Below are 27,255 nucleotides of genomic sequence, written 5' to 3' on the forward strand. Positions count from 1 at the left end.
GGAAAATAAAATTTCATCATTTTATTTTTTGTACAAACAAAAACAGACTGTGTGCGTTGGCATTTCCGTAGAAAATAAAATGTATAATCCAAATGCAATGAAAATGTGGAGTTGAATTAATTGCGTAATTGTTTTTTTTTTTCTGTTGTGTTATATGTATATGATGTATTTTTTTTTGTTGTGTGTGCAGGGATTGAGATCCTTTTGTTGTTGTTGTTGTAGATGGTGGTGGTGGCAGAGCTGTGCTTTTCGGTCGGTTCCGTATTTCGCCTGTTGACGCAAATTGCCAAAATTGCCTGCGGTTGTGTTTACATGGTGAATGTAACAGACAACAGACAAGTGACAGCCGCACGCACCGAATTCAAATAAAAGCCAATGCCAATGACGGTGTCTACAAGTGGGCGTTGGGTGTTGGGCGTTGGGTGGCTCTTGGCGTCCTCTGGCATGGAAAATGCAGGACGAGTCAGCAATCGTGCGGTACATTATTTAATTTTGACATGTGCTTGGGGTTTTGTCATCTGTATGTACAAACTTACCACACACTCGCCCTCTCCTTCCAATGCCTTCCAATTGGCAATTCAAATTTGGGCTAATGTGCTTTTGATATATGGATTGAGGTCTTTCCTTACAATCTCACATAAATACACACAATATATGTATAGAGAATATGTACATATTTGGCTATGAATTCATGGGCAGACGGCTTAGACTCATTTGCGGTTATCAATGGTGAGGCGTCTTTGATGGTTTTATTGGCTTTCGTTTGCCTTTTTCGATAAATCATTAGCATTTATGGCATGTGACAAGTGTCACTCCGCCTTCCCTACCTCTCTGAGCCACCACTTCCCCCACTTTTGACTGCATCTCCTCCTAGTTTGGATCGGATTCGTTCGAAATTGATGGCATTTTCATTTAACATGGCTGCATATCAAGTGCTTTCCGTTTCCCCCTTCGACTGGACATGACATTTGTTCAAGTGCCGGACGTTTTAGTTCTATTTTTGAATTAGGCTTCTGTCCTTAGCATCCTTTGCCATTTAAATGTTTTATGAAGGGAGAGAGGATATTTTATATACTTCTTTTTCGACATAAATCATTGGTTTTGGGAGTTTTAAGTTCTATACTAATGAAATTTTTAATTGTAGGACTTTATAGGTCTAAAATTTTATCCTGTAGCCTGTATGATGGCTTCTAGTTCGCCTAGTCATCCTAGAAAGCTTCTAAGAAACAAAAACCTAAATCTTCCATTTAAATTACAATTTTTATCACCAGAATTTTTGCTTCTATCCTTTATTAAAAATAGAAATCTGTCTATAGAAAACCTGTAAAGAATGTACACAATTTTTCACTTAGTTGAAGAGCAATTAAAGTCCCTTTTAAAGTTTTATTGTCCACCCGATAGGGCTTGTTACTGTTGATAGTTTTCCATCGCCCTTTGACCGTTGAAAGTATTTTCCCATTTCCTTTCCTTTCCTTTCCCACTTTCTCCGCATCTGGCTGGTCCTCGGTCTTGGACTTCTCCAGCTCTCGCTTTGTTGTCTGCACTTTCCAATCTCCTTTCGGTTCAGTTTTTTTTCGTGTTTTGTGTATTTTTTGTGCAATGTTTGCAATGGCTATTCACTTCTCGAGACATGGATTTGATTGCTCGGATGCCTTTCAATGCCCCCTGTTCATGGGCATCAGCTCAAAAATCCATCTCCTTCCAGGGATCCCCCGGGATCCTCAGCTGCCTCGCCCGTCTCGATGATGGCCGTGTTGAATGGTGAATGCTGGTGGTAGTGGCTGGAGATATAAATTTCAACAGTATACTTTTTTCTTCCATTCACTTTATACTTCCTATATTTCTTCGCTTTTTTGTGTCCGTGTGTCTGGGCTGAAAAGCAAATCTGTGTAGTGGGCGCTTGTCCTTCCGCTTATCGAAGGCTCCCAGCATGGGCGTGACTAAGGGGCGATTCATTTATTAAACACACATTCCAAAAATGTTTACTAAAAATTTATTTCTTTGAGATTTGATGGGTTTTGATGGGCCCAGAATCCTTTACAGAGTAGAGTAATTAATTGTCTTCCTTGTCCTTATCCTTGTCCTTGTCCTTGTCCAGGGAGAACCAAGTTATGGATGTATATAAACAAGTAAGTAACTCCCCACTACTTCCATGAGATCTGTGGATGGTTTTTGTTCCTGCTGCGGTGCCTCAATAAATCTACCATCGCATATCTTTGGGGCTTGCCTTCGTGTTTTTACAGCATCAACAACAAAATAACTCAAAGTGTCATCCAAACTCTTGAAGTCTATTGTGTTATGCCTTTGTTATATATTTTTTTTTTCAGCTCCCTTCTCCCTTCGGCTTTTGTGGCCTTTGCCCTCGCTGCTTATCCTTACAAAACGTTTGACGGTTGCAATCGTTTTGAGGGGCGGGCGGAGGAGGGGTTACACGTGTTTCCAGGGACGCAGGATCAACAACGGGAGCGGGTGCTTGGTTCGGATTCAAGTGGGGTTGTCATTATTTGGCTCTGCCTTCAGTTGAATCAAAACGATTGGCACTGGGCCCCAGAAAATCCCCACTATATTCCTCCGTTCGAGCGGCATTTTTATTAGGTGTATGGCTCTGTAAATCACTATGCCACCCACTCGACTCTATACCCCAAACAAAATGCCAAAAAACACTGCAAAAATATAATAAGAAATTATTTTCGAAATATTTTTTATAATTATGTTTAAATAGTTATAGTTTTGAAAGCTAAAGTTGCAGTTAAACTGTTCAACTATTCATACCCCATACTTCTAAGAAAAAGAAATAGCTCTTCTTTTATATTTCAGTGTATATTTGCTTGCATACCCTATTCTTGATATTTTAGCATTTGATAAAAATCTAAACAAAGTGTATGACATTGTTGGGCTCCCCATTTTTCCAAATTCTCGACGTGGGTCGCCCACGCAACAAAGGCAGGCCGATGAGGTTCAACGAGACGCCACCAAAGAACCAATTCCCATGCATATTCGTTTTTTTTTTTATTTTTCGAGACCCTGTCCCGGGACTCCCTCCCATCATCAGCACCTTTATGTATTTTATGTTACCCACTTCACAGTTGCGCTGGAACTTATTACATATTATAAATCATATCATGGCATGACATTATGCTTAGCATACAATTTGCCAAGGAGCCGACCTTTTCTCACTCTGTCTCTGTTCCGGCTCTGAAGGTCAAATTTAAAATGTATACAAAATATTTTCGGCATGTTTTTGGATTATTGTATAGGAAGTGAGTAGGTCTATGGGTATTATGGCAAGTGTTTGTTCTGTACTTTAAAGATTTGAGAGCTCCTACTTACAAGGATTTCAAAATGAGCGTCTAAGAGTAAAATCCTTTTGATTATTTTCTGAAAACCAATATCTAGTCTGACCCCATGAAAATATCCAATAAGTGTCACCCTCGCAGACTCCCATAAATTCAGAAAGTAAAAACCATCGATTTAATTGGTTTTGTCGCTTTGCATACCAATTTTGGTTTATTTTAAAACATAAATTTAAATAAAGGTTTTCATGTAGTATACATTAATGTGGCAACGTTATGACATTAGCTAGAGTTGAACCTCCTTCTCTGATTCGACTTGGGCCGGACTCGTTCCATTTCTGTCCGGGGGTATGTTCGGGGTCTTGTGTTGCAAATACTGTTTTTTCTCATCATCTCTTCTTTCAAAACAGCAGCGTGCCTTGGTTGACAAATTACATATGTAAGCTAATTAGCATATATATCACATACTTCCTAAATTAACAACTACAACTAACAACTAAAACGACAATTAGCGACCATGTGTGTGTGTTTTTTTCGCATTTACTCGCTTTTTAAATATGATTTGGTATTATAGTTCTCTTAAAAACGAATAATTATGTTTAAAAAAAAGTTTGATATTCCATCGAAGCAGAATTATATACATATACATAGATTTGCTCTTGTTTTTTTAATAGTAACTCTTCATTTGTTTGCTATTTTAAATATTTTTTATGTTTTTTTTGCGTAATTTCATAAGAATACTTTGAATTTGTTGCTGCGGAAGCTCGTGGCTTATTATATCATTTCTTTTCGTAATTTGAGGGATCGTTCTTTTTGTTTTTGCAAAGGAAAAGTGAAAAATTAAAATGAGATCAATACCAAAAAAAAAAAAACAAAGAAAGGCAAGGATTAAGAAGGCCCTTGAAAAAATAGTATCCTAGACTAGGACTTTTAGGAATTTTCATTTCGAAATTTTGGCCTCACTAGAAAAGCACATAACAAAAAGAGGTTTTTGAAAAGGAGGATTACTTAGTCTAGACTCTAGACCCTAGAGAAATTTTCTATGTAGTACATTCTCAAAATTTGACTTTCGTTTTCGTAATCTTATCGAGTGTATCAAGTGGTGGTCGCTTAGATGCTGTGATCCAGAATGGAGACCGGATCGTAGGAACGTTTTTTGGCACGCTGCGTGTAAATGTAAATGCTCATGGCCACGAGGACGATCGTGGATAGAGCCGAGTAGGCTACTAGCCCGTAGGTGAGGCAGTTGGACTGATGGCGGACCTCCACCACGTTGGGTGCATCGAAGGCGCAGTGGCAGATGGTGGCGACTGGAGCCACAGGGACTGGTCCAACTAAGGTGCTGGGACTAGCAGTGCTAGTAGTCGTGGATGTACTGGTATCAGTACTGGTACTAGTTGAAGTGGTGGTGCTGGCTATCAAGTCGCCAGTGTGCTGAGTGGTTTCGAGATCAGGCAACAAAGGCGGCAGATCATCACCCTCGATGTCTTCCGAATCCGGGTCCTTGTAGTCCTCAATTACACTGCCACTGCCATCGGTGGCAGTCTCATTTGGCATGGGCTCACCTTCGGGCCAGCACACCGGACAACAGGTGTTGTTCAGCTTCACCTGCCGCTCCAGGGGGCAGTTGTAGGTGCCGCAGAGGGTGATGCTGCACTTGGGCTCACCGCGCACACACTCGCACATCTCGCAGTTATCCACCCAGGACTCGCCGTTCTCGAAGAACTTGTTCAGGCTCTTCGATTCGCAGAAGGAGTGCGGGGCACCCTCCTCGGCGATGGACTCCTCGTCGCAGACCTGGTGGCAAATCTTCGAGCCGGACACACACTGGCATTTCTGGCACCGTTCCCGCCAGAAATATTTCATTTCGGTTTCCGCCGTGCAACTCGGCGCCGGTCGACACTCGTACTTGCCGCAACAGTGGCCCGGGGTATGCGGATCCTCCGGCACCAGCTCTACCACCACCTCGTCCTTGTCCGGATTGCAGTCCGGTATGTAGCAGGTTTTGCACACACACTTGTGTGCCAAACAGCATCGCTCGAGGTCCGCCTGGGAGATTTCCTCAGTGTTATTGTTGTATAATACCTGCAGCTGCTGGTGGTCAACTTCCGGCGGCAAGTCCACCGCATTCGACTTAATCAGGTCCAGATTCTCGCGTATCGAGCTGTCCGCCGGGCATTGAATCTCCGATTCCGGCGGGCACTTAATCGAGTCACACGGACTTGGCTTCTGGTCAACTGTAACGAAAATATGCCAAGGGGAAAGGTATAAAGAAACCGTTAGTGGTTGTCAATAAAACATGAAGGTCTTAGTAGCAGCTTAGGTGTACTTGAGTGCTACCAGACAATAGTATTATTGTGGGCTGGTCCAAGGGGGTCTTAGTTATGGCCAAGAAAAGTCTAGGTGCAGTCTTTATGAAAAGGCTTTGTACTATAGCTTGTTAGACTAAATTGAAATTGTAAACCTTGTGCAAGGTAAGAGCAATAAAAATGGAGTTATATTTTCTTTTTTGCAGGGATTTCTGTAAAACTTATACATATTTTATATAACGATAGTTTTGTCTTAAAGATAAAGGTGATGTTAATTCCCGGTACCACAGACTTTCTATAGATATTATTATATATTGATTCATCTTGATTTAGAAATCTATACAGCTTCTTTCAAATAGGATATTGTCAACCTTTGCCCAAAAATATTTATAGCCGGTACCACAGACTTTCTATAGATAATATTATATAGAATATACCTTAGATAATATTTATACTTCATTGAGAATTCTTTACAGCTTTAGCTAGATTTTTAAACATATTTATACCCGGTACTATAGACTTTCTAAAGAGGATATTATAGACACCCTTTCTATAGATATCCTTGGCCTAAAGATATTAAAAAAATGCACCATAGATCCTCTTATTTTTCTATTAACTCTACTGACTACTACCTATCCTAATAAGCCACTAAACAAGTTACTTTTATTTTGTGGCTATCTTTTAATGTAAATTAAAGTATCCACTGCCACAGCCCACAACCCCACATTTTTGCAACTTTTCCCATATCTCTGCTTTAATTATTCCGCTTTTCTGGGGTCACCACCAAATTGTATAACTGAATGCATTAAGGTCATCTTATCTGATCGAATGTCCGGCGCCTATCTGGGTAAGTGATTCATTAAAGTGCCACAGTCCCGCACCCGGAACCAGACCCGCCCGAAAAAGTTAAACCAATTAAAGTTTTTCCCACTTTCGTGGAGTGCGACTGCCATTGATTGTTGGCTGTGTGTTTGCTTTCCATTAATTTTATATTCCATATACCTGAGACTAAACTCCGGGCCACTTGCCACTCCGCCACCATGCCACACTTCTCCACCGGCTACCGGGTGACCTTCGTCGTATTCGCTTTGCTTTTTCCACGCTTTCATGGAGTTTTTCTCCTTTCAGCTCCGGTTGGATGTTCGGTAAGTGCACCGGTCATTGTTCAAGTTAATTTGTCATTTTCACTCGCCCATATAATGGGAAATTTCTCGTTCTTCGTTCTTCGTTCGCCGGCTGCTCATCGACTTTTCCCCAACGACCCCCCGGGTAAACAATCAGGTTCTGCCGAAGTCGGGACAAAAGTAAATATCTGGCTGGAAAAATCTACTCGATTTTAAGCATAAGATTCTCCCCGCAGCCTGTCGAATATTAAAAACTAAAGTTCTTATTTGTTTTTTTTTTTCGGGTTCTTGGCCTGTCTGCCAGCCTGCACTTTGATGTTAAAGGGAACCCAAAAATGGTTTGTTAGGCCGGAGATTCTGGGACGGCCAGGGTGAGCGGGCGACTGCTTTGAAGGAGCTCAACAAACTTCTTACACTTTATTTAATTAAAGTTTTACTTGTTTGTTGTTTTTCGCATTTATTCGCTGACGCTGTCGTGTTATCAGCGGGACAGCTGGGACAGTTGTCAGGCCGCCCTCGTATCCGCCGCCGTACTCGCCGTATTGAGTGCGCAGTTTGACTTTGAAGTTTGGCGACGGGAGGTTAGATTTAAGCGAGGCATGTCCAAAAAATAAAAACAATTTAAATGCTGCTCAACTTGATTTCGGCGTAAAAATATGTAAAATGTGTAGAAGGAACGTGTCGAAGATTTTATGCTCTCACTGTTAAGATTTTTCTCAAAGTTCTGACAACTTTTTTGATTAATCTATGGTTTAATGATGGTAATAAAAAATGAATCATTAAAAATTAAAAATAAATACTGATAAGGTTAAGAAGTTTCATTTGAATAAAAGCCACAGAAAAGCTTAGAAAGAATAATATTTTTAGGGTAGAAATGGTAGTATTCATACCCGGTACTGTGGTTCTCTTTCTAGTGATTTCCATAAGGTATAGGTTGGAAAGGCTAGTAATATTTGGAATAAACCAAGCCTCCTAAGAGAGTACTACCTCTTGAGCTTCTATAGAGTAAATCAGAGGAAAAAAAATGTGAATGAATTAGCCGTCAGACGAGGACATTGCATTGCATTTTGTGGCATGACTCAAGGGGGAGAGAACTGGCAGAGCAACAGCCCGAGTAGCCGGCCCGGCCCGGCCCGGCCCGGCCACCTAACCCAGATAAAAAGCAAACCGCACACTTGGCTGCCTATTCAGATAAAGCTAAGGCCCGGCGACAGCATCCAGCGAACCGGGGGCTACTAGAACCAGGGCCAGAACCAGATACTCCAGATACTGAAACTACAGGAAGAGGACAAAGGCGCGCACACAAACTTCCAGATACATGGTTGTCTTTTTTTTATATGTTTTTCCCTCCTATTCACTTTGGTTAGTTGGGGGCTACTTTGGTTCTTCGGTGAGAAACTTATAAACAGCCGTGGAAAGTTTTCATAAAGGATGAAAGTACGAAGGAGCACACACATACCCACATACAGATACTCGAGTGTTTTGCATTTTATGTAGCATGAATGAAGGAAAAAAAATAAAAGACACAAGAGTGGAGGGGGGTAAAACTCTTTAAAAGCGAAAACTTTTTTAATAATCCAGCGACAGCAACGGCAACGGCAACGAAAACAAACACCAAACACTTTTGTCCTGACTTTGCGGCCTGCAGCCACCACAGATACAAATACGAAAGACACAGATACAGATACAAATGGAAACTCTTCAGTTGAGTGGGGCAAGTGTGTCAGGAATTTAAATTGTTAGTTTATCTTCGTAAGGCACTGATTGGAAATCCAGTTAAGCCCCCAATCACACACACACTACCTCCATTTCAGGTGGCAAGTTGGCTGAGAGACATACCTGAGGATACCTGAAGGCACTTCCATCCATACGAGCATCGAGCATTATCTTGAAAAGTAACCCACAGACCATAAGCTCTCCGATTTTGACTAATTTTCATGCGAATATCTCGAAAATGTGATTTGCTTCTGTCTTGCCCGAAAGCCGATTGGCCAATCAGAGCCAGCTTTCCGTCAATCCATCCATCCTTTTAGCCCTGTAACCAGAAATATAGCCATATAGCCTGGATATGCATCCATCGGGCGGAATGGGGAGAACCCTTCATCCTTTTGTTGTGGCACTTTTGGGCTGCTCTGACCGGCTCACTGAATACGGCTATCTGGCCAGATTATCTGGCTGAGTGAACGCCTTGGCTAAACGAAATTCAATCAGGCTAATAGCTGGCATAACCACACTCGCCAAAATATGTTATACAACCTCGACAAATTGATTTCTGTGTTAAAATGGTATTTGCATATTGCCAGCACAAAAGGAAATACATTCAAACAAATTGATATTTTTGTAGGATTTTGTTTGGCAGAGTTTGATGAAATATTTTTAAAGATATAACAAATAGTTAGGTTAGTTTAGCAAATTCTATTAGCAAATGTTTATATTTTATGGCATTTTCCAATAGTAATTCTTTAAAATACTTATTTTTTAAAACCATTCCCTTGAAGGTGTTGGCTTTTCTTTTTTAAAATCCCATTAATAAACCCATTTTAATGTCAACTTTATGTTGAATCAAAGACAAATTAAAGCCAAAACCCCTTTAAACAGAACCCCTAGAGCCAATTGAAATCAATTTTTCAAAGTGCATTGCCTTGAGCAGTGCCTTTGGCTGTGATTGGATTACGGAGCTAGACGGCGTATTCCCAGGGGCAGTTACGTTGCCAGCTCTGATCCATTCGTAACACATCGACATGTCAGTGACGCGGGTCCTGTCGCTTGTGGCCATGTCGGTCCTGTCCCTTTTGCACGGTCTCACCAGAGTACTGGGCCTGTTGGCCGTCCAGAAGCCGTCTTCGTGTATTGCAAACCGACGTGTGAGAATGAAAAGTGGCTACTGGCGCCTCCACGGCTGGCTGATGCTGATCTTTGTGGGCGTCTACTCCCCCTTTGCCTTCTGGAGCATCTACAATCGCATGGCCTTCCTCCGGCAGAACAAAATGCTCTTCCTGGTTAGCCTGAATCGGTTTGCCGGGCTTCTCCTCTGGGCCACCGTGTGTCTGTGGATAAGCTGCTCGAAGCAGTCGAAGATCATAAAGTGTCTCAACGGACTGATCAAGTGCCACAAGACGCTGCAAAGGATGATGTACACCCAGGAGCTGAAGGACTCCCTCAACTGCTTGGCCAACATGAATCACGTGACAAAGATGGTACTCCTTATAGTTTTCACCATCATGTCCGCGGCTCAGCCGATGCAGATCCTTAAAGATGACCCGATGGTGCGGGAAAATTTCATGTACGCCTTCAGTTTGGTTTTTACGTACTCCTGCCAGCTAATCCTGCAGCTATCACTGACCATATTTACGTTCATTCTACTGTTTGTTGCCCATCTGGTGCGGCACTCCAACCTGCTGCTGGCCAGGACCCTGTCGGATGCGGGGGGCATATTGGAGAGCTCCCGGCGAGCACGACTCGGCCCGAATCGCCAGAGGCTCTATGCCGCACAGCAGCAGTGGCTGGCCTTCGAGCTGCTGAGGGTCCTGCACTTGCACCAGAAGCTATTGAAGCTTCATCAATGCATTTGCCGGCTCCACGGCGTTCAGGCGGTGTGTTTCGTGGTTTTCGTGCCCATCGAGTGCATGGTGCACTTGTTTTTCACGTATTTCATGAGAAACAGCAAGTTCATACTGCGAAAGTATGGAAAGCCATTTCCATTCAACTACTACGGCATATGCTTCCAGATAGGACTCTTCAGCAACCTCCTGCTGGTGATCCTGTGCACCCGCCTCTCGGAGAGGCAGTTCACCAGGACGAGGGAGCTCCTCAGATCTGCCGTGTTCTGTTTTCCATCGGAGTGTACCGAGAAGAAGTTGATACATACAGTAAGTATGATCTGAGTTCTGTCTTCTGACTTTGTAATAAAACATGAATATTCCGAAAATTTGCATATATTTATGCTCTGCTTGTAGGGAATTTATTGCCAAACCATATATAGGTTGTGCCAGAAAAATGGGTTTATAGAAAAGAAGAATATAATATTATTTATATTCCGCACAGGCCCCTCGTAAATCGCACTTCATAAAAAAGATATTAGGTATGAGGGGAATAATAATAACTTCTAATGACTAATAGGCATTATTTTATTACGTAATTAAAAAAACATAATCTTCTTTAATAAAAAAGTATGACTATTTTAATCAATATTAAATAAAGACCACTTGACAATGAGCCCCAATTAAAATATGCATTTCCTTGTCATTTCTTCATTATAATAACCTGGAAAAAGGCCGCACAATATTGATTAAATTGTCATTCCTTTCTTATTTGCCTGAATGTCAGTCAGTTTTCATTTTAATTAACTTTTCATTTCCGCAGCTGCATTATTACGGACTGTTCCTGAAGAATGCCGGCCATATATTCACCGTCAGCGCCTGCGGCCTCTTCAAGCTGGACAATGTCTTGCTCTTTTGCATCGTGGGCGCCATACTGAACTACCTGATGATACTGATACAGTTTGATAAGCTCATAAACAAATAGCTGACAAAATGCCGGCCCAGACAATGGCCGTAAATAAATATGCACATTCTTATAAATTAAATTGCTCCCCAGATAAGTCTTGGGCAAATATGTTATTGATGCTCGTCTGGAGGGAAGGCCTCTACCAGAATCCCAATGGAGCACGGATAGCTGCTCTGTGTGCTGTCTACTGGGTGGTTGGGGGGTTTACTTACGTGTCGTTGCACTGGATACAAATATTAGTCCATATATTATTAGCATCTGGTGCATGCACCTCCTTGGCTTGTGCAAGCTCGGCATGTTCCTTGCCCTCTGTTTGCTTTCTTCCAAAAAAAAAAGGGGGGTGCTTGTTGGGTAGCTCGGTTGCCGACAGCAGCTGATGACAATCGATATGACCTTGTCGCCTGGTCCGCCGGTTATATTCTGCTGTCTCTGATGGCGAATTTTTTCGCCCAGATATCAAATCATATAAATGTCTCGTTATAATTTGCGAAAATCAAAATCAATTGGCATCTTCTCATCGGGATCAACTGAAACGAACGAAGGAATTTATTTGTTATTCCGCACATCTGATGAAATGGGAATGCGAATTCTAATTTGATTGCATTCCCAGTACAAACTGAATCAAAAAAAAAAGTTTAAAGCTAAGTAAAAAATGGAAGCAGTGTCGAAGTTTATATACTCTTCCTAATATTTATTTTCGGATGAATAGTAGAATATTTTTCAAAGGTTTGAGTTGAAATAGTTTTTATAAAAGGTGCACAAGTTGTTATCCAGTTAATATAATGTATAAAATTTTTTTTTTAAACTATTCAGATCTTGACAAAAGTTTTCAAGTTTCAAATGCATGTTTTTAACTATTTTTTTTAAAAAACCTACAAGTAACATCTTGATGGTTTCAAAACTATAAGATAAATGCATAAATGGACAATTAAGTAGAGGTACTGACTATGATATATTTATAAATAATGATAGCTAGATGGCTATGATTATGACTAAATCCATAATAATTATATTTTCTAGATAACATTTTCAAGAAAACAAACTCTATAACCAAATAAAAATACCCTCTCTAAGAGTATAATCAGAGCAAAAAGGCAGTAAACACTCGAAGCGTTAATAAGACTATACGAAAAGGTGCCTACACAACGAAATTTGGCGCTCAGCTCTGTTTTGTTCTGCTCGTTCCCGAGCGGGTTGGTTTGCTTTGGTTTGCCGGTTCTCGTCACTGCTAAAAATAGCAACCTTTTTTCGGCTCTGCGAGTAGTTTTAATGACCAAGTGCCAGTCTCTCTTATTTCGAGATGGCGGAGGAGCATTAAGCGGCGAAAAGGGGAACTGGCGGTGGCCAGTGGCAGCTGGCAGTGGTTGTGGGGCTAGTAGAGGTATCAGTGAGGGTCGGGGTCACCAATTCCCTCTACTCTCCTCCCTCCTCCCCCCAAAAAAAAACACAGATACGCAACAGAAAAATGTTTGTGCATGTTTTCTGGGTTTGCTGAATGAAAGCGTCCCAAAAACTGAAAGGCACTGATAAAGACACAACCACTACACCGGAAAATCTGGGGAACGGTGCTATTGGGATGAGGGTATGGGGGAAATCGGATGAATACTGTCGAATTGGAAATGGGAATGGGAATGGGAATGGGAATGGGTATATGGGATATGGGGGCGGTACCGGCTGCCTTGTCCCAGGTACCATAAAAGACCCTGGTTTATGTCCATGTCCCTGTCCATGTCCACGTTCATGTCCATGGCCGAAGAGAACCCATTTCAAAGTGTATGCACTGAGGAAAGTTTTATTTTAATAAATTATTAATATTAAATCTTAAGGAAACCTCTGGATAGGGTTTTCTAGAAGTAATATTAAATATTCTTATGAATAAATTTTAAAAACTATAACTAAGAATAATACTTCTCAGTGCTCTATTGAATAGTGGACGATGATTTGCTTTTCATATCCATTCAATCAAAACCTAAACCGTATACCAAGCACTCCCATTTAAACGACTGTGCGGGGAGGACTGTGGAGATTTATGATATGAGACCCGCCCAGTGTTTCGCAGCCAAGTTTAAATTTTCAGTTGAAACTGGATTTCCTTTTCATCAAATTTCGAATGGATCCCCAGAACAGGAGAAGTCTTATCTGCATTAGGATTTGCATTAGTCAGAAGTGGGGTAGTATTGTGGGTCGAAATTCGAAGGAAAACGCTTTCATTTACAGAGTGTTGTTTTTCACTTAAACCGATAAACAGGCTGGCTGGACAAATGCCTTGCTGTGAGTTGGGTTACTGGTTCACTAATGATTCCTCTATAGAGGTATTGTAGAAGTATGTGAAAATTGAGTGTTTGCGGGCATTAGAAATTTCTTAGAATTTGTTTGCTTTTTTTTAAAGAGTTATGTAGGTAGGGTGTATGCACGGAGGTTCAGTAACCTATTGAGTACGCGCTGACGCTACATGGAGAGTTCCCCCAGACCATAAACATCGTCTATTTGGCTAAGCGGAGCCATAAACAATTCAAGATTAATGAACCCACAAAAAATGCTTTATAAATGGAAAAGCGAGTGAATAAGTAGTCCAAAAATTGGATATAAATGGCACGGAATGAACTGAAAAAAAAAAAAACTGAATTGGATACAAAAATATAACCAGAGTACGGGACGGGGGATACACAATTCTGAGAAGTTGACCTGACAACAATCAGAGCTGATATTGTTTTGTATCTGGAGGAATTTTAATTATCATCTTGTTGGCTTTACCGGCCAGATCTTATCTTATTTGGGTCGGATTTGGTCGAAACTCTTTAATCTTGGCTTCCTGTTGTCACTTGTTTGTACGGTTTCATCTTCATACTCTCGGTTTCTTTTTCATTTTTTTTTGTTTTGTGTTTTTTTTTTGGGGTTTTGTGGGTAGAACTTTCCCTACCTTATAACACTTGAAAAAATTATACGATTTCTCATAGTTTATTTTGCTTTAATTTTCCATTTTTATTACCACTTTGATATGATTTATGGGAATTGAATAATAAATGGGTTGTAAAAAATACAAATGGAAAACTACTCAAGTCTCATTACTGATTGGGAGAAGGTTAACCCACAAAATAGTATCATTTCATTTAAAATTTAAGTTTTAGTTTATATTTCAGGGATTTCCCATTTTTTTTTTATGTAGATATCTCTTTTGTGGATTCCCTGGAAGCTCTTTTAATGTTTCCTGTTAAGAAATTTTTAGCACACATGTCTATCTGTTTAGTTTCTATGGAAGACCTTATCTTTCCTGGGCATTCTTATGCTTTCTGTATCTGTATCTGTGTATCTTTTGCACCAGAGCCGTGGCAGTAACTGTATCTTTTTCTATATCTTTGGCTTGCCTGGGTGCCGTAATCGCATATTTGTGCAGATGACTAAGTCTGCGATAGGAACCCAGAAAAGTATCGTTTTGCGACCGATGTGTTGCACTGCGAGTGGGGTGATTGGGAGGTAGGTGGTAGGTGGTGGGCTGGCTACGGGCTATGAGCTGGCAGCTGAGGAGATAAATGAGCCACCGAATGCTGCTGACGAATGCCAGTTTCTTGGCCCCGGTGCAGACATAGTTCATCATCTCTTACCTCGAATGCCAGTTAAGCTTTATTATTGCCATAAATTTCACTTGAATTGCGAAATCTGATGCATCTCTCTAGCCATGCTTCCACTTTGGCTTTTTAGCTTTTTCTCTCGCTGTGGTTGTTGTTGCTTTTTGCTGTTTATCTTGGCGTCCCAACAACAACAACAACAGCAACAACACATGCAAAACTCGCTTGAGCCTGTGTGTGCATAAATACTTACACACACTCTGGCATCTGCCTTGGTATTTGCTCGTGTTCGCGTACAATAATTTCACGTTCAACAACTTTTGGCTTTTTTGATGAGCCAGCAGCAACAGCAGCAGCAGCAACATCAGCAACAGCAGCAGCCCGCACTTGAAAGGTACATTCGCCGAAAAGGGGGCGAGTGGGGGCTGACGATTACAAAGGGTTCTGTGGGGCTAAGGCGGGATGAGCGCCGAGTGGGGCAGACTGTGGGGTAAGTCTCCTCTTTCTCTTTCTGTTGCCAAAGCCAAGCAGCTGCCCATGAAGCCTGCCGTCTTTTTCCGCCACACTGCAAGCCGGAGTTGGCTCTGGGAACTCTGGCCCGGCTTCAAGCTAAAAAGTACACTATAAGAAATGCAACCTTAAAAGTATCTTAAAGACACACACACTTTCTAACTGGGTAGTGATTAATTGGTTATTATACAAAATATATAAAAAAAAAAATCTGCTTGATTGGGAATTAAGAATAAAAGTTATGTGTGGCAGTTCGATATGAGACTTGGTACGAGAGATTCTTTATCTAAGAATAATAATAACTACTAATTTAGTTCTATTGTTTATAGAATCTTAAAAAAATCAATAATAGTTATTTTTTCCATTAAAAGTAATAGTTAATTGATTTATTTAACATTTTTTAAGAAATTTATAGATGATCTGTTTTGAAAAACTTTTAAAAATATATTTTTATAATATTTAACTTAGACTTTGCATAAAGAAAACGAGTCCCATAAATCCCATTTTTTATTAAAAACTCAATTATTTTATTTATAAAAGATAGCTTAATCCAATTAATTGCCTTACAAATCCCCCCAAAAACATAGATATATCTATTTTTCTAAAAAGACTTTATTAATCTCAAAAATATGGAAACTTCAATGACGTCAAATTGACATGGAAAATGGGCGAAAACATTAAATTCTGTATGAGATGGTTGGAATTTGGTGAGAAATTTATTCATTCTGCGTCATAGTTTATCTTGAGGCTAGCGATTTAATTCGCCATTATTGGCCATATGCAAAATATTAAACGATTTTAATTACATGTTGGAATTCTGGCTGGCATCAAATCATTTTGATTTGTTTGCTTCCTTTTTATGCCGTGTCATAAAATGAATTATTCGAGATTATTATTTTAATTTGTATTTAATGTCTGTTGTTTCCAGTCGCTAGATTCTTGGCCCAAAAGTCTAGTCCGAATAGATGATGGCCTATACGTAGTCCGTTCCCCCTACTATACTATGTATATGTGATGAAATATTATCGTGTTGGCACACATTTTATGTCAAATATTCTCTAGTTTATGGTATAATATGTATGGTAATTATTTTCTTGGCTCTGGCATATACAAATCTTCTGTTTAGTCAAATACTTTAGACAGAAGCAAGCCCATTTTTTCGCCATGTATCGAATTGGAGTCTTTATTGATACAAAGTGGTATCATATTTCATTTCAGTGTAATCACTGGCCCGGCCAAGTCGTCGTTTCGTCTCGTTTCATGACGGTTTTGTTATGCTTTTGGTCGCTTTTGCCTCGCTCTGACCTCTGAATTGCCATCGAAGCCTTTTTTTTGTGTAATTTTTTTTTTTATATTTTTTTTGCCGGCATACCCTTTCAAGGTGGAGTCTGTAAAGTTTTTTGGGGCACTTGCACGTGACACGGAGGAGAAGGGGGTCTCCGCCACCATGGTATTGCCAATCAGTTGCTGAACTTTCATTTGCATTTCGCTGAGCTGTTGATGGAAATCGCTTTGAACTCTAAATGGCTCGCCAGCGGCCTGTTATGAGTTCTTTTTGAGGGCGTACTATACGGTATTTAAGCGATCTGCGAGATGCGGGACTATTGAGTGAAAGGGCGGATGTTTCGAATTCAAAAGTCAGTAGGGGAATATTAAAAAGGGCGTCTCTTTCAAGGGGAGAGACTTTCTATAATGAAGGATGATTAAGGTAGGCTGGGGGAGGTCTATTGTTGAGGTTATATATTTTTAGGTATTTTTCTTGAAAAATTGTGTTGCTATTAAATATTTTAAGAAATTGTGTTTTATATTTTTATTATCAAGATCAAGGTTTTCTGTTTTATACATTTGTAACTTAATATGTTATACATAGTTTTCTACAAAATAAAAGCCTTATATGTATGTCTGATAAGTTCTACACGAAATATTTTTACATATTTTAAAGGGGCGGATACTAAAATTTAAAATGTGCAATGTGGAAATATTATTAATTTTAAAAGGCTGCAAAATTTGCTTCAATATCTTGATGATTTTTAAGATGGTCTATCATATTTATTACCTTTGCACTACTATTTATCACTAATTTATTACTACTAACACCATATTAGTTGTTTCATGGACATTTTCCCCTATTTTAGTATTTATATTTTATTTGAGATGTTTTAGTTTCCCGGACCCTAAAAAGATAACTATGTTTCTTATGGTTTTTACTTTTGCAGAGCTTTAAGGAGACTGCCAAGCAGTCTTATTCACTTTTAAATATGATTCTTTTTGCATTTTATGAAGTAATTAGAACCGACTAAACTACGAACTATTATTCCCCTAATCCGCCCGGATTTAAATAAATCAAAAACCATTGAATTTCTCTTATTATAGTTACTTTTATTTAAATTATAATTAGCACATTCTTGTTAATAAATACATGAATAATTTATCGTTACATAACGACATAATGAAAGCCCAAGTTCGCTTACAAGTTGACCCCAAAATACCTTTAAAATGGCATAAAATTCTTGTGTAGTACATATTTTAGGCAATTTTTGAACGGCCCTGAGGGCATTTAGAGTTCGACTCCGGCACGTAAGCTCTTCCCCTCTCGAGGCTTTATTTGTTTGCTCTGGTTTTCTTATTTTTCGGCATTGCTCTTGGGCCGCTTTAAAGCTTGTGGCCCCTCTTCTGGGCCTGGGGTCTGAATTTCTTAGTTTATAGTAGTTCGGGCACTGTAGTGCCAAGCTTAAGTAACTCTTTAATGGGGTGTGCGTGTCTCGATAGGAGGCTTGGAGGAGGAGCTGGGAGGAGGGGATGGGGGCATATCACACACTGAAAGGCGGCTAATGAAATCGAATTGTTCGATCATTGCGATAAATTCTCTTCCACCTCTGCCTAATTTCTGTCCATTTACGCATTGCCGCCGTCGCTTTTTGCCGCTTTGCGCTTTTAACCTTGATTTCTTAGTGTAAACAAAAAATACAAAACCAACATAAAACATGAAAGAAAAAAAATACAGCAAAAAAAAAAACGCGACACAGGCCAAGTGACAGAGCACGAGTAGGAGTGAGATACAAGATACAAGATACTGAGATACAAAGATACATCGAGCATAGTAGTACGAAAAGCTTTCAGCATTTTGACGATCTGTCAGTCGCGCTGACTATTTGTCTCTCAGTTTGCTTTTAATTTTATTTTTTTTTTGCCATTCTGCTTGCTTTTTATTAAGTTACCTATTTATAATTTGTTTATTATTTAGCAAATGCCTGTGAATAATGTTTAAATATAACAGCAGCGGCAGCAGCAGCAGCAGCATCTGGAAACCTTGTTGAATGAAAATCAAAATTGAAATAGCTTAGAAAATTAGAAAATAAAAAAAAACATAAAACCTCCTCGAACACACGAAATCCATAAATATTTTATAAATGACGTTATTGTACAGTTTTCCTCTTGTTATATTATTAGCTATGCTATCTTATCTATGTACGCGACTCAACGTGTGACTGTTAGTGGGTGTTTGTATGTCTGTGTGTGTGTGTGGTGTGTGTACTGTCGGTGTTTGTTTGTATAGCCATATTGGGTGCTTGTATGGGCCAACAAAGCTACCGTCATTACCCTTCTACTTTTTATGCTGGCTTATATAATCAGCAAAAAAACAATAAGAAAAAAATTGTAAGCAAAAAATAAATAAAAAGAAAACAAAATAAGGGGAAAAAAAAGAGTAAAAAGAGAGGTAGTATGTAGATATGTAGGTTGGTTTACCTGCAGCACTTGAAAAATGATTTAGTCGCTGGTTCGGTTCCCTTGTCCCATATAATATATAGATTATGTACAATCTGTGGAATGCGCTTCTACACACCTGCCACGTAAATTTCTTATTGCTCTTCTTGCTGTTTTTTTTTGTGTGTTGTTTTTGTTGCTGGAGCATAAACTATTTTGTTGTTTTTGTTATTGTTGATGTTGCTGTGCCCCAACAAGTTCACATGCTTTTTCACTTTATCTCTTTTCTCTTGCCACACGTTACTATTATTTCATTTTTTTTTTGTTGATGAAATTTTTGTGCTTTTTTTTTTCAAGTTGGCCTATTCTTTTTCGCAACGTTATTAGCCGTACGTTTTGTGTTTATTTTCTGGCTAAAACATAGTTTTGTATTTAACTTCACTGAACGAAAATGAATCGTTCTTCATAAATCTTTTCTACCAGCTTTTCGTAAAGCTTGCGCGTTCGGTGCTGAATTTCGACTGAATGTTTAAGCTTGCCTCCGACACATTTAAAGCTCCCCGCCGATCGTTTTAAGAGAAAGCGTGGAGCCGCGGAGAGAGCAGCCCAGAAGAGTGGAGCTCAGAGAGCCACCGCAGAGAATGTGGCTGCAATAAAGCTCGCTCTTTTGGCCCGCATTCCATTCGATTGTGCACTTAATTTCGTTATGCCTGGTACTCGTAATATTAAAGGGTATATTTTGTTTCAATCCGTTATCTATTTATTTCGTAAAAGCTGCTTTTTAAGAGAAATTTTAATAACCGTTATGGGCAATCTTTTTCCGGCGCCATTAACTAGGCAACAGAATATATAAAAGCCCTTATGGAGAGTCTAATCAGATTTAATACTAGGTATAATCGTAGTCGAGACTCTTAGTTATAGCCTTCCTCTTTTTTCTTGTTTGTTTTTGTTTAATTTTTTTTTGTAAATTTTTACCGGCTAACCGGCATCTGTCCGAAGATCATCCGCTCTGCCTCTCTGGCTAAAAAAAAGCTTTTTCTCGCGAAAGCTTGCTTACGAAAGAGCATAGATCAACGTCAGAAACAACAGGTCGTAAATTTTGTCGAGAGCAAGTGAGCATATGGAATTTCGTTGAGTGCATCACGCTCACACGCACGCGTCACGTGCGCCAGTTCTCGTATTCGCGAAAAAAAGTGCAACAACGATCGATCACACGCATATTAATTATTGGGGGAGTGGATGTGGCGGTGGGCGGAGGCTGTCGGTTGGGGGAGGGCGGCCCAAACAAACTGGCGAAAACAGTAAAGATCGTTGCCACCATTCCGCATTTTCAGGCCAAGGCGTGTGCGCCATGGAAAGCACAATATGCAAAGCCAAAATGCTAAATGTGAAGTGTAAAATGCGGCGAATGGATATGGAATATGGAATATCATGACAACACCCTCTCACACCCATCCCATCATCCACCACTGACTGGTGTTCTCGGGATTAATGTAAAATGCAAAAAATTCACATCAATTTATTATACATTTTTGGCACTTGAAAAAAAGTATGATATCAAATTATTACATAAAATGTATTATTATTTATAGAGTTAGTATGCATTAGAAAATTAGAAAATAAAATAACTATCGAATATATTAAACATATTTTTAATAGATGTTTTTAGATAAACTAAGTTTAAGGATTTTTTGGTTGGAAACTTACAATTTGGTAGTCATTTTCCTATTTTCTGTTTATTTTACTATAGAATTGTTAAACAATGTCAAAGAATTTTATTTCCAAGGATTAGATTTCTTTAAGACTTTATTTTCAATCTAAACCTAAGAATTTTTGAAAAATTTCACAAACTAATTGAATAAAATAATAAAATACGAATACTTAACTGTACCAATATTAAATAAATAAATAAATAAAATTTTTAGTGTAAACTTTTTTTTAATTTTTTACTTTTTCCTTCATTTTATTTTAGAAATATTAATAATGGTATACAATATAATATTCAATATAAATTTTATGAACCTGTAGCTTTTTATAATTAAAATAAAATCTCATAAAATAAAAAATGTAATCTATAACTTTTTCCCCAACTGCATAATTGCAGAATTCCGCATGCATTTATTCGGCAGCCTGGAATAATCCGCTTGCAAGTACCTGCAGATTTCTCAGGTGACTAATTGCGAGGTGATTGGTGTTCGGTGGCGAATGAGTAATTTTTGTTTGTAGGTTGGTCGGTTTCTTCGGCAAGTGTTCGGGAATAAAGTGAAACAATGTCAAGGGAATGCTGATCGGCGGAATTATTGGATTTACATATTAACAGATCAGGCATAAATATTGATACGATCTCGCTGTGGAGTCATTTATATTGAATGGAAAAAAGTCTTGTTGTATGCGGAAATCTTGCCAGATCCAAGTGCCCGATTCTTGAATACAATTGCAGCTTACGTCATTTTTTTCAATAAAGGTAGCTTTTTTTATTGGTTTTTTACACATTATGTACCTAGAATTTAATTCGAATTTTTGAGTAGATTATTCCGTTTATTTTCGCCATTTTATTCAAAAAATATCATAATATTTTATGCAAATTGTCAGCAATCAGATTGTTGCTTTTTAAATCTGGAATATTTGCACTTTTATTGCATGAATCGATTCGTTTGAATAACAATTTTCCCTCGCAATTTTATTTTGATTTTAAATTGCTGCCCGACTGTCAAGGTATGTTGTGGCTTCCCATAGGGATTCATGTTCTTCCCCCCCATTTCCATGTCATTTTGGGGGAACATTAACCGAGTCCTTGAAGGAATCCGATACTTTTCCTTTTATCTCAACGCCATTAAGAGCGGTCTGACAATGCAGCGAGAGTATATATTACTTAAGTTTGTCGCTTCCCTGCTGTTTTCCGCTTTCCACCACTGGTTGGCCACTGTTTTCATGGTCAGTTAGCCCGAGAATTGTTGTCGCATAATCTGCCAGCATACAGCAGAGCACAGGCAGGCAGCACAACAGATAACAGCGGAAAGGCAGACAAAATCCGTATAATGAAATAAAAATACATAGCTAAATAAAAGTGGACGGACGGACAAAATCAAAATGAACAGCAGCATCAGCAGCAACAAACACAGTGGCAACAACATTGATTTCACTTTAACGAGCTTGTAATGTCTTTGAGCGGCTCAAAGGCGAAAGTATATAAAAAGCGTTATGTATACGACATGTGGGCCACAACATAGCGCAGCATAGTGTGTGTATGTGTGTGTGTGTGTTTGTGTTTAGTGCGCTAGTGTGTGCGGATGAAAACTTTGTGCCGAGTTCTGTCACATCCTAATAGGATAATAACGAGCCAAGGCTGAGCGAAAGTTGTTGCGCCTTGCAACCAAAACTCTCCGAAATAAAATATGTAGCAACAATAAACGATGATAAGGGGCCAAGAAACGTGTCTCAGTCTCAGTTTCGGGCTCAGGCTCAGTCTCAGGGCTCAGTCTCCGGCTTCAGTCTTCACCCCCATTCTCGTTTTGGACATGTCCTCTTTTCTGGACTTGGCTTGAATTTTTGGTTCTTGGCATAGTCATGGCACTTGAAGAAAAGTTACAATGTTCCAACTACAAACTATGTATAAACTGCTGAAAGGTCAAAGATTTTCTGGCAGTGCCTAGTCCAAGTTAACTTGGATCCATTTTAGCCCGCTGTCTTGGCTAAATCGGCCCGCAGGAAGCGCTGATAAGAACCAACGACTTGCGGTAGTGTGCGGCATATAATGTCAGACATTCTCCCCAGAAAACAACGCCTTGCTTCCCCTTCTAGGAAAAAAAATAAATATATCCTCGGGGCAAGGACTTTTGGGTCCTGAGGGCATTAAAGTAGGGGCGCGTCTATTGCTGCTTTTTGGATTTGTTGTAGCTGCCAAATGATAATTTATGGGCGGAACTCTATGAAACTTCGAGGCGTCAAGAAATCTCTTAGCCAAAGTCGCACTTTTTCTTGCCAAGAGGGGAGGAGGTGCTACATGGTGTCGGGAACAAATGTTCAAGTCATGGATTTAAGTGGGCCAAGATGAATTTGACTACGTTACGGTGAGCCTAAATTAAAAGCAGCAAATCAACATGTTCTACTTAACTTGGTCAAAAGAAAGTGGGTGGAAATGGCTGCCAAAGGGCCAAAAGTAGAAAGAGGAAAGACACACACAACGATGGAAGGAAAAAGATGTGCGCTGAAACGGAAAGGCGGCGGGCAAGGAATTGAAGCTGAATGAGTTATAAAGCCAAAAAGGGGAAAGTTGAACAAAATGCTTTGGGAGGTGAAGCAAATAAAAAAAGGTTAAAAAACATACAAAAAGAAATTATGGGAACGACAGGAAATTTGTAAGATTTACAAGAAACCGTGCAAGCATTACATTTAAAGAAAAAAGTAAGAATACTCCTAGATAGATATAGAAATAAACTAGAGTTAAGAGTGCCCATTGCCTCTACTTACTCTCATTTAATTAAATATGTGATAAGAAAATGCATTACATTATCAATTCATCAAATTCGTTGGCATTCCTATGAAATGAATTATTAAGACATCCATTATTATCAATTATTTCTTAGAGCTCTTATTTCCCATATGGGCAGACACCAAGGTCGCATTTTCTTACCCATCCGCCCCTACATCGCCCGCTGGCATTTTGGCCAAGAAAGTCTCCGTGGAACAGCAAGACACTTGACAGTGACAGTGTGGCATGAAGTAGGTGGAAAGCAGCACAAGCAGCATCAGCAGCAGAAGCCGAAGCCGAAGCAAAGCCGGAAAAACCGCTGGGGAAAATTTCAACATCATTTTGTGTGTGCATTTGAGCGATTACCCAAGTGATTACGGCTTGATGCACAAAGAAAGCACCTGACACCTACTAGACAAACAATTCATAATTTCAAGTGAACCCATCGTCGCGACGTTGCCGTCTTCATGGTTGTCCTTTTTTAGTCCATTCTGGCCAGGGCCCTTGACGGTCAGGCCATCATTTAGAGCTAACGAGTTATTTCTGCGGTTCAGCACCGCCATTCCGCCGTCACGCTCTAAAAGCATTTCGCTGTCTCTTTCGCCTCTTGGCTTGGGACTCGGACTCGGTCTCGGACTCTTCATCAACGCTGGCAAAACGTCGCTCATTTATTTTGATTACCTTTACGCAGAAAGCCGAACCAATGCCAACAGCAGATTTTCCCTCATCTACTATACCATGTTCATTTCCATTTTCACTTCCTAGCCTGTTTTTGTTTTCCCTTTTTTTACATTTTATTTTTGAAATTTTCAGGATCTGGGCAATCTTTCAGAGTATCTTCATCCCATTCTTTCGCCAGAGTGCTTATCTAAGAACATTAGACAGACATCAGAGGGCCGGGAGAGAAGTGACAAGTAGGGCCGTGGGAATAGAGCCATTTTCGTATTTACAGTGGTTTTTCAAAAAATACTTGTACCACTCGGTTTAAATTTTTAAAAGTGTACATTAATGGGAATTTATGGGTTTTTAGTTTTCTATGGATAATAGATAAAAATTTAGATAAAAAGTTTATTAAAGTTGAGCTTTTAGAGAATGTAAATAGCTTCTATTAAAAAAGTACAACTAGTCGTATACGCAATAAGTCCAATCTGTTCTGTGTAAAGTAACACATTACGTATACGACTGGTACTTTACAATCCTTCTGTCTTACTGTTCATCAAGTTCTGATGTTCTTTAATGTTTATAAAGAACAACTTTTTAATAAGCCCGTACTACTAGTCGTATACGTAATTTGAAATAATATTTCATGTTCAACTAGTCGTATACGTAATTTTTTAATTTTAAGAAATGTTCAATAAAATTTTAAGGAGGCAAAACTACCAACAAAAATTTTTAGTTATTGGAAAATTTTATTTGTAACTCTGTTCTACTAGGCGTATACGTAACCTTTAATGTCTTGAGGGTCACTAGTCGTATGAGTAATTTGTAAAATCTTTAAAGTTTAATTTTTTAAAAGTGTAGTTTCTAGAAACTGGCTATTTATCTATTTTTGGGGAATTGAAAGGTATTTATGAATTTTGTTGAAAAAGTGTCAGTGTTCCTTGGCGTACTATACGTAATGTGTGGGGTTTCATAGATTAAATTTTTCCATTATTTTTTATAAATCTTTTACTGGCAAAGAAAAAGTGTAAAAATTATGAAACAATAAACCATAATTTCATGATTATGAAAATTATGAAATTATAAAATATTCTACCTATCAAATATGTAGAATTTTTATTTCGGACTGGAAGCAAAAAGTATGATTGGAAAACCTTCTCGTACAAAAGCTAAGAAATTGAAGAATAAATAACAATCAACTGGTGAATCAAAGTGCCCATTTCCGGCTGACCACTGTAACTTTATCCTTTGCTTTTTCGCAATTCGTTGAACGTTAGTTACGGACTTTGAATCATGGCAGGGCATCAAGCGTTGATGAGCTTAATTCCCTGGCGACACTTTTGTCCGAACAAATTTACTAAAGTATATAGTATATTCCACAGACACACACACTTTGGGGAAGAGTGGAACACTCGGAGGCTCACACACAGAAACTGGACAAAATGCAATAATAAAGTTAGCAAAAGGATCTACATCTACATCTCTGCAAAGTATCTTTCCGACTCTCCGACTCCAACGCTTGTCTAACCGTTTCCGGACCTGCTTCCGTTTCGCCTTGACTCTCGTTCCGTTCCGTCATTTGACGACAACTGTGAATCCGGATGGAGGACAGGGTACGGTGTGGAGGACCCCGAAGGCCCGTTACCACCGAATTCCATTACGGCAATCCTGGCTCATTGTTTTCTCAGACTGTCGGGCCAAGTCCAAGGTTCGTGGCAACGAAATGGCAGAAAAAGGGAAGCCACCCGACCCCATCCGAAAACCGAGTTTGGGAATGGGTCTTCCGCTGTGGCCTTTTCCTTCTTGTTACGTTGTACACAAAATTAATATTACAATTTTTGCCTTCAACCCGGCTGTCATATAAGAGCGAAATAATTTCAGAAAGCATATTTCAAAATGAAATTTTCTTGCGGCTGGCTGGTATGTGGCTGGAAGGGGGGCACTTGCGGAAAGGAGAGCTCGAGAGCGGGGTCCAGGTTCAGGTCCTGGTCTGGGTTGGGGTCGAAGGGGCATTGTAGCCTAAAACAAATGTTTGTGCGGTCTGGCTTGGTCTGGTCTGGTTTGGTCGACGGCTCCTGGGAAAGTGGCCTGTTTTATAATGAAATAAATTTCATTTGCTCATTGACTCGATGACGATGTCGCAAACCTGAAGGATCCTAGAACAAGAGAAGGACTCACTGAGAAGTAAACAGATTTCTTGTGAAAATTGTAATTTAAAAAATATAAAATAAATGAAAACTATTTCTTGTGGATCATTTTATTTGGTGGCAAACATATGAAAGTAATTTAATTTATTCATAAATCCACTCCAATTGTTCTCTCAGTGCAATAGCTGCCCAAGAATGAGGGCGTGGCAGCGACGCGAACTGGGCGGGGCAATGTTTGGCCGACATGTGTGGCCAGGCATGAAGGAGCTGGCCCGGAATTTGCATGCTCAAAAGTGGAGCAAGCGTACAAATGCCGGCGGAGCCGGAGACGCTAACGGAGATGGAGACGTACGGATCCGGGTGTATGGACCGGCGTACGGACGGACGGATGGACTTGGCTGCATGTGCTAGCAAAATCAACGGAACGGGCTCGACATTAAGTGCTCCAGCACGGTCGGTTTCTGGCCATGTCTCTATATGTTGTTGGTGCGAGAATGTGGTACGGGGGGCACTCACACACACACACACACATATAAAGCAAAAGGTATTAAGACTTGTGCAAAATGAAATATGACATAGTTGACAAAGGAGCGGATGGGAGATGGCATCTATATTACACATTACATATTACACACAGAACGCAAAGCCTGCGGCTGGCATCAGGAATAGTTGAAACAGGAGTCTGAGTAGGAGCAGGAGCTGGCGGAGCATCAGGAGCCAAAACCCTTTGGCAAATATTGATGCCACCTGGGCGTGGGCACACTCCGGGGGTAGATCAGTTTTTCACGTGTCCGGTCACCTGCATCTGATGGCCGACCATAAAGGATTTTCGTTTCGGCTTGCTAACCTAGTGTGGGCGTCACTCACCTTTAAAAGTCATAAACGAAAATTCCTATTTTAAAACTTGAAAATTCCACCCTAGACTGGTTTAATTTTAATTAAAAGACATCCTTAACATTTTTCA

At 39.7% G+C, this 27,255-nt stretch overlaps 2 protein-coding genes across 3 annotated transcripts; one reads left to right on the forward strand and one right to left on the reverse strand.

Annotated features, from left to right (window-relative positions):
* Positions 1–3,470: 3,470 nt before the first annotated feature.
* Positions 3,471–19,557, reverse strand: LOC6493228. 2 transcript variants are annotated; one of them, XM_032454044.2, is made up of 3 exons: positions 19,153–19,557; positions 11,445–11,759; positions 3,471–5,530 (listed from the first exon to the last, which is right to left on the reverse strand). In XM_032454044.2, the coding sequence occupies exons 2-3, from the start codon at positions 11,527–11,529 to the stop codon at positions 4,404–4,406; spliced, it is 1,212 nt and encodes a 403-aa protein (XP_032309935.1). In that variant the 5' UTR covers positions 11,530–11,759; positions 19,153–19,557; the 3' UTR covers positions 3,471–4,403. The 2 variants fall into 2 exon arrangements, with proteins under 2 accessions (XP_032309935.1, XP_001957307.2); XM_001957271.4 differs by having other exon boundaries at positions 19,056–19,557.
* On the forward strand, positions 9,468–11,284 carry LOC6506751 (putative gustatory receptor 77a). Its single transcript, XM_001957272.3, has 2 exons — positions 9,468–10,595; positions 11,089–11,284. The coding sequence occupies exons 1-2, from the start codon at positions 9,468–9,470 to the stop codon at positions 11,248–11,250; spliced, it is 1,290 nt and encodes a 429-aa protein (XP_001957308.1). The 3' UTR covers positions 11,251–11,284.
* Positions 19,558–27,255: the final 7,698 nt, after the last annotated feature.

Source organism: Drosophila ananassae, chromosome 2R (assembly GCF_017639315.1).
Source record: "Drosophila ananassae strain 14024-0371.13 chromosome 2R, ASM1763931v2, whole genome shotgun sequence".
NCBI classification, from domain to species: Eukaryota; Metazoa; Arthropoda; class Insecta; order Diptera; family Drosophilidae; genus Drosophila; species Drosophila ananassae.

What these genes read in the sequence shown, in the direction of transcription:
- LOC6506751 (XM_001957272.3), top strand. Translation starts at nt 9,468, where the DNA reads ATGTCAGTGACGCGGGTCCTGTCGCTTGTGGCCATGTCGGTCCTGTCC. An exon ending in AGAAGAAGTTGATACATACA is followed by an intron (nt 10,596 to 11,088) that starts GTAAGTATGATC and finishes TCATTTCCGCAG; the next exon opens with CTGCATTATTACGGACTGTT.
- LOC6493228 (XM_032454044.2), bottom strand. Translation starts at nt 11,529, where the DNA reads ATGCCGAGCTTGCACAAGCCAAGGAGGTGCATGCACCAGATGCTAATA. An exon ending in TGTATCCAGTGCAACGACAC is followed by an intron (nt 5,531 to 11,444) that starts GTAAGTAAACCC and finishes TTTTCGTTACAG; the next exon opens with TTGACCAGAAGCCAAGTCCG.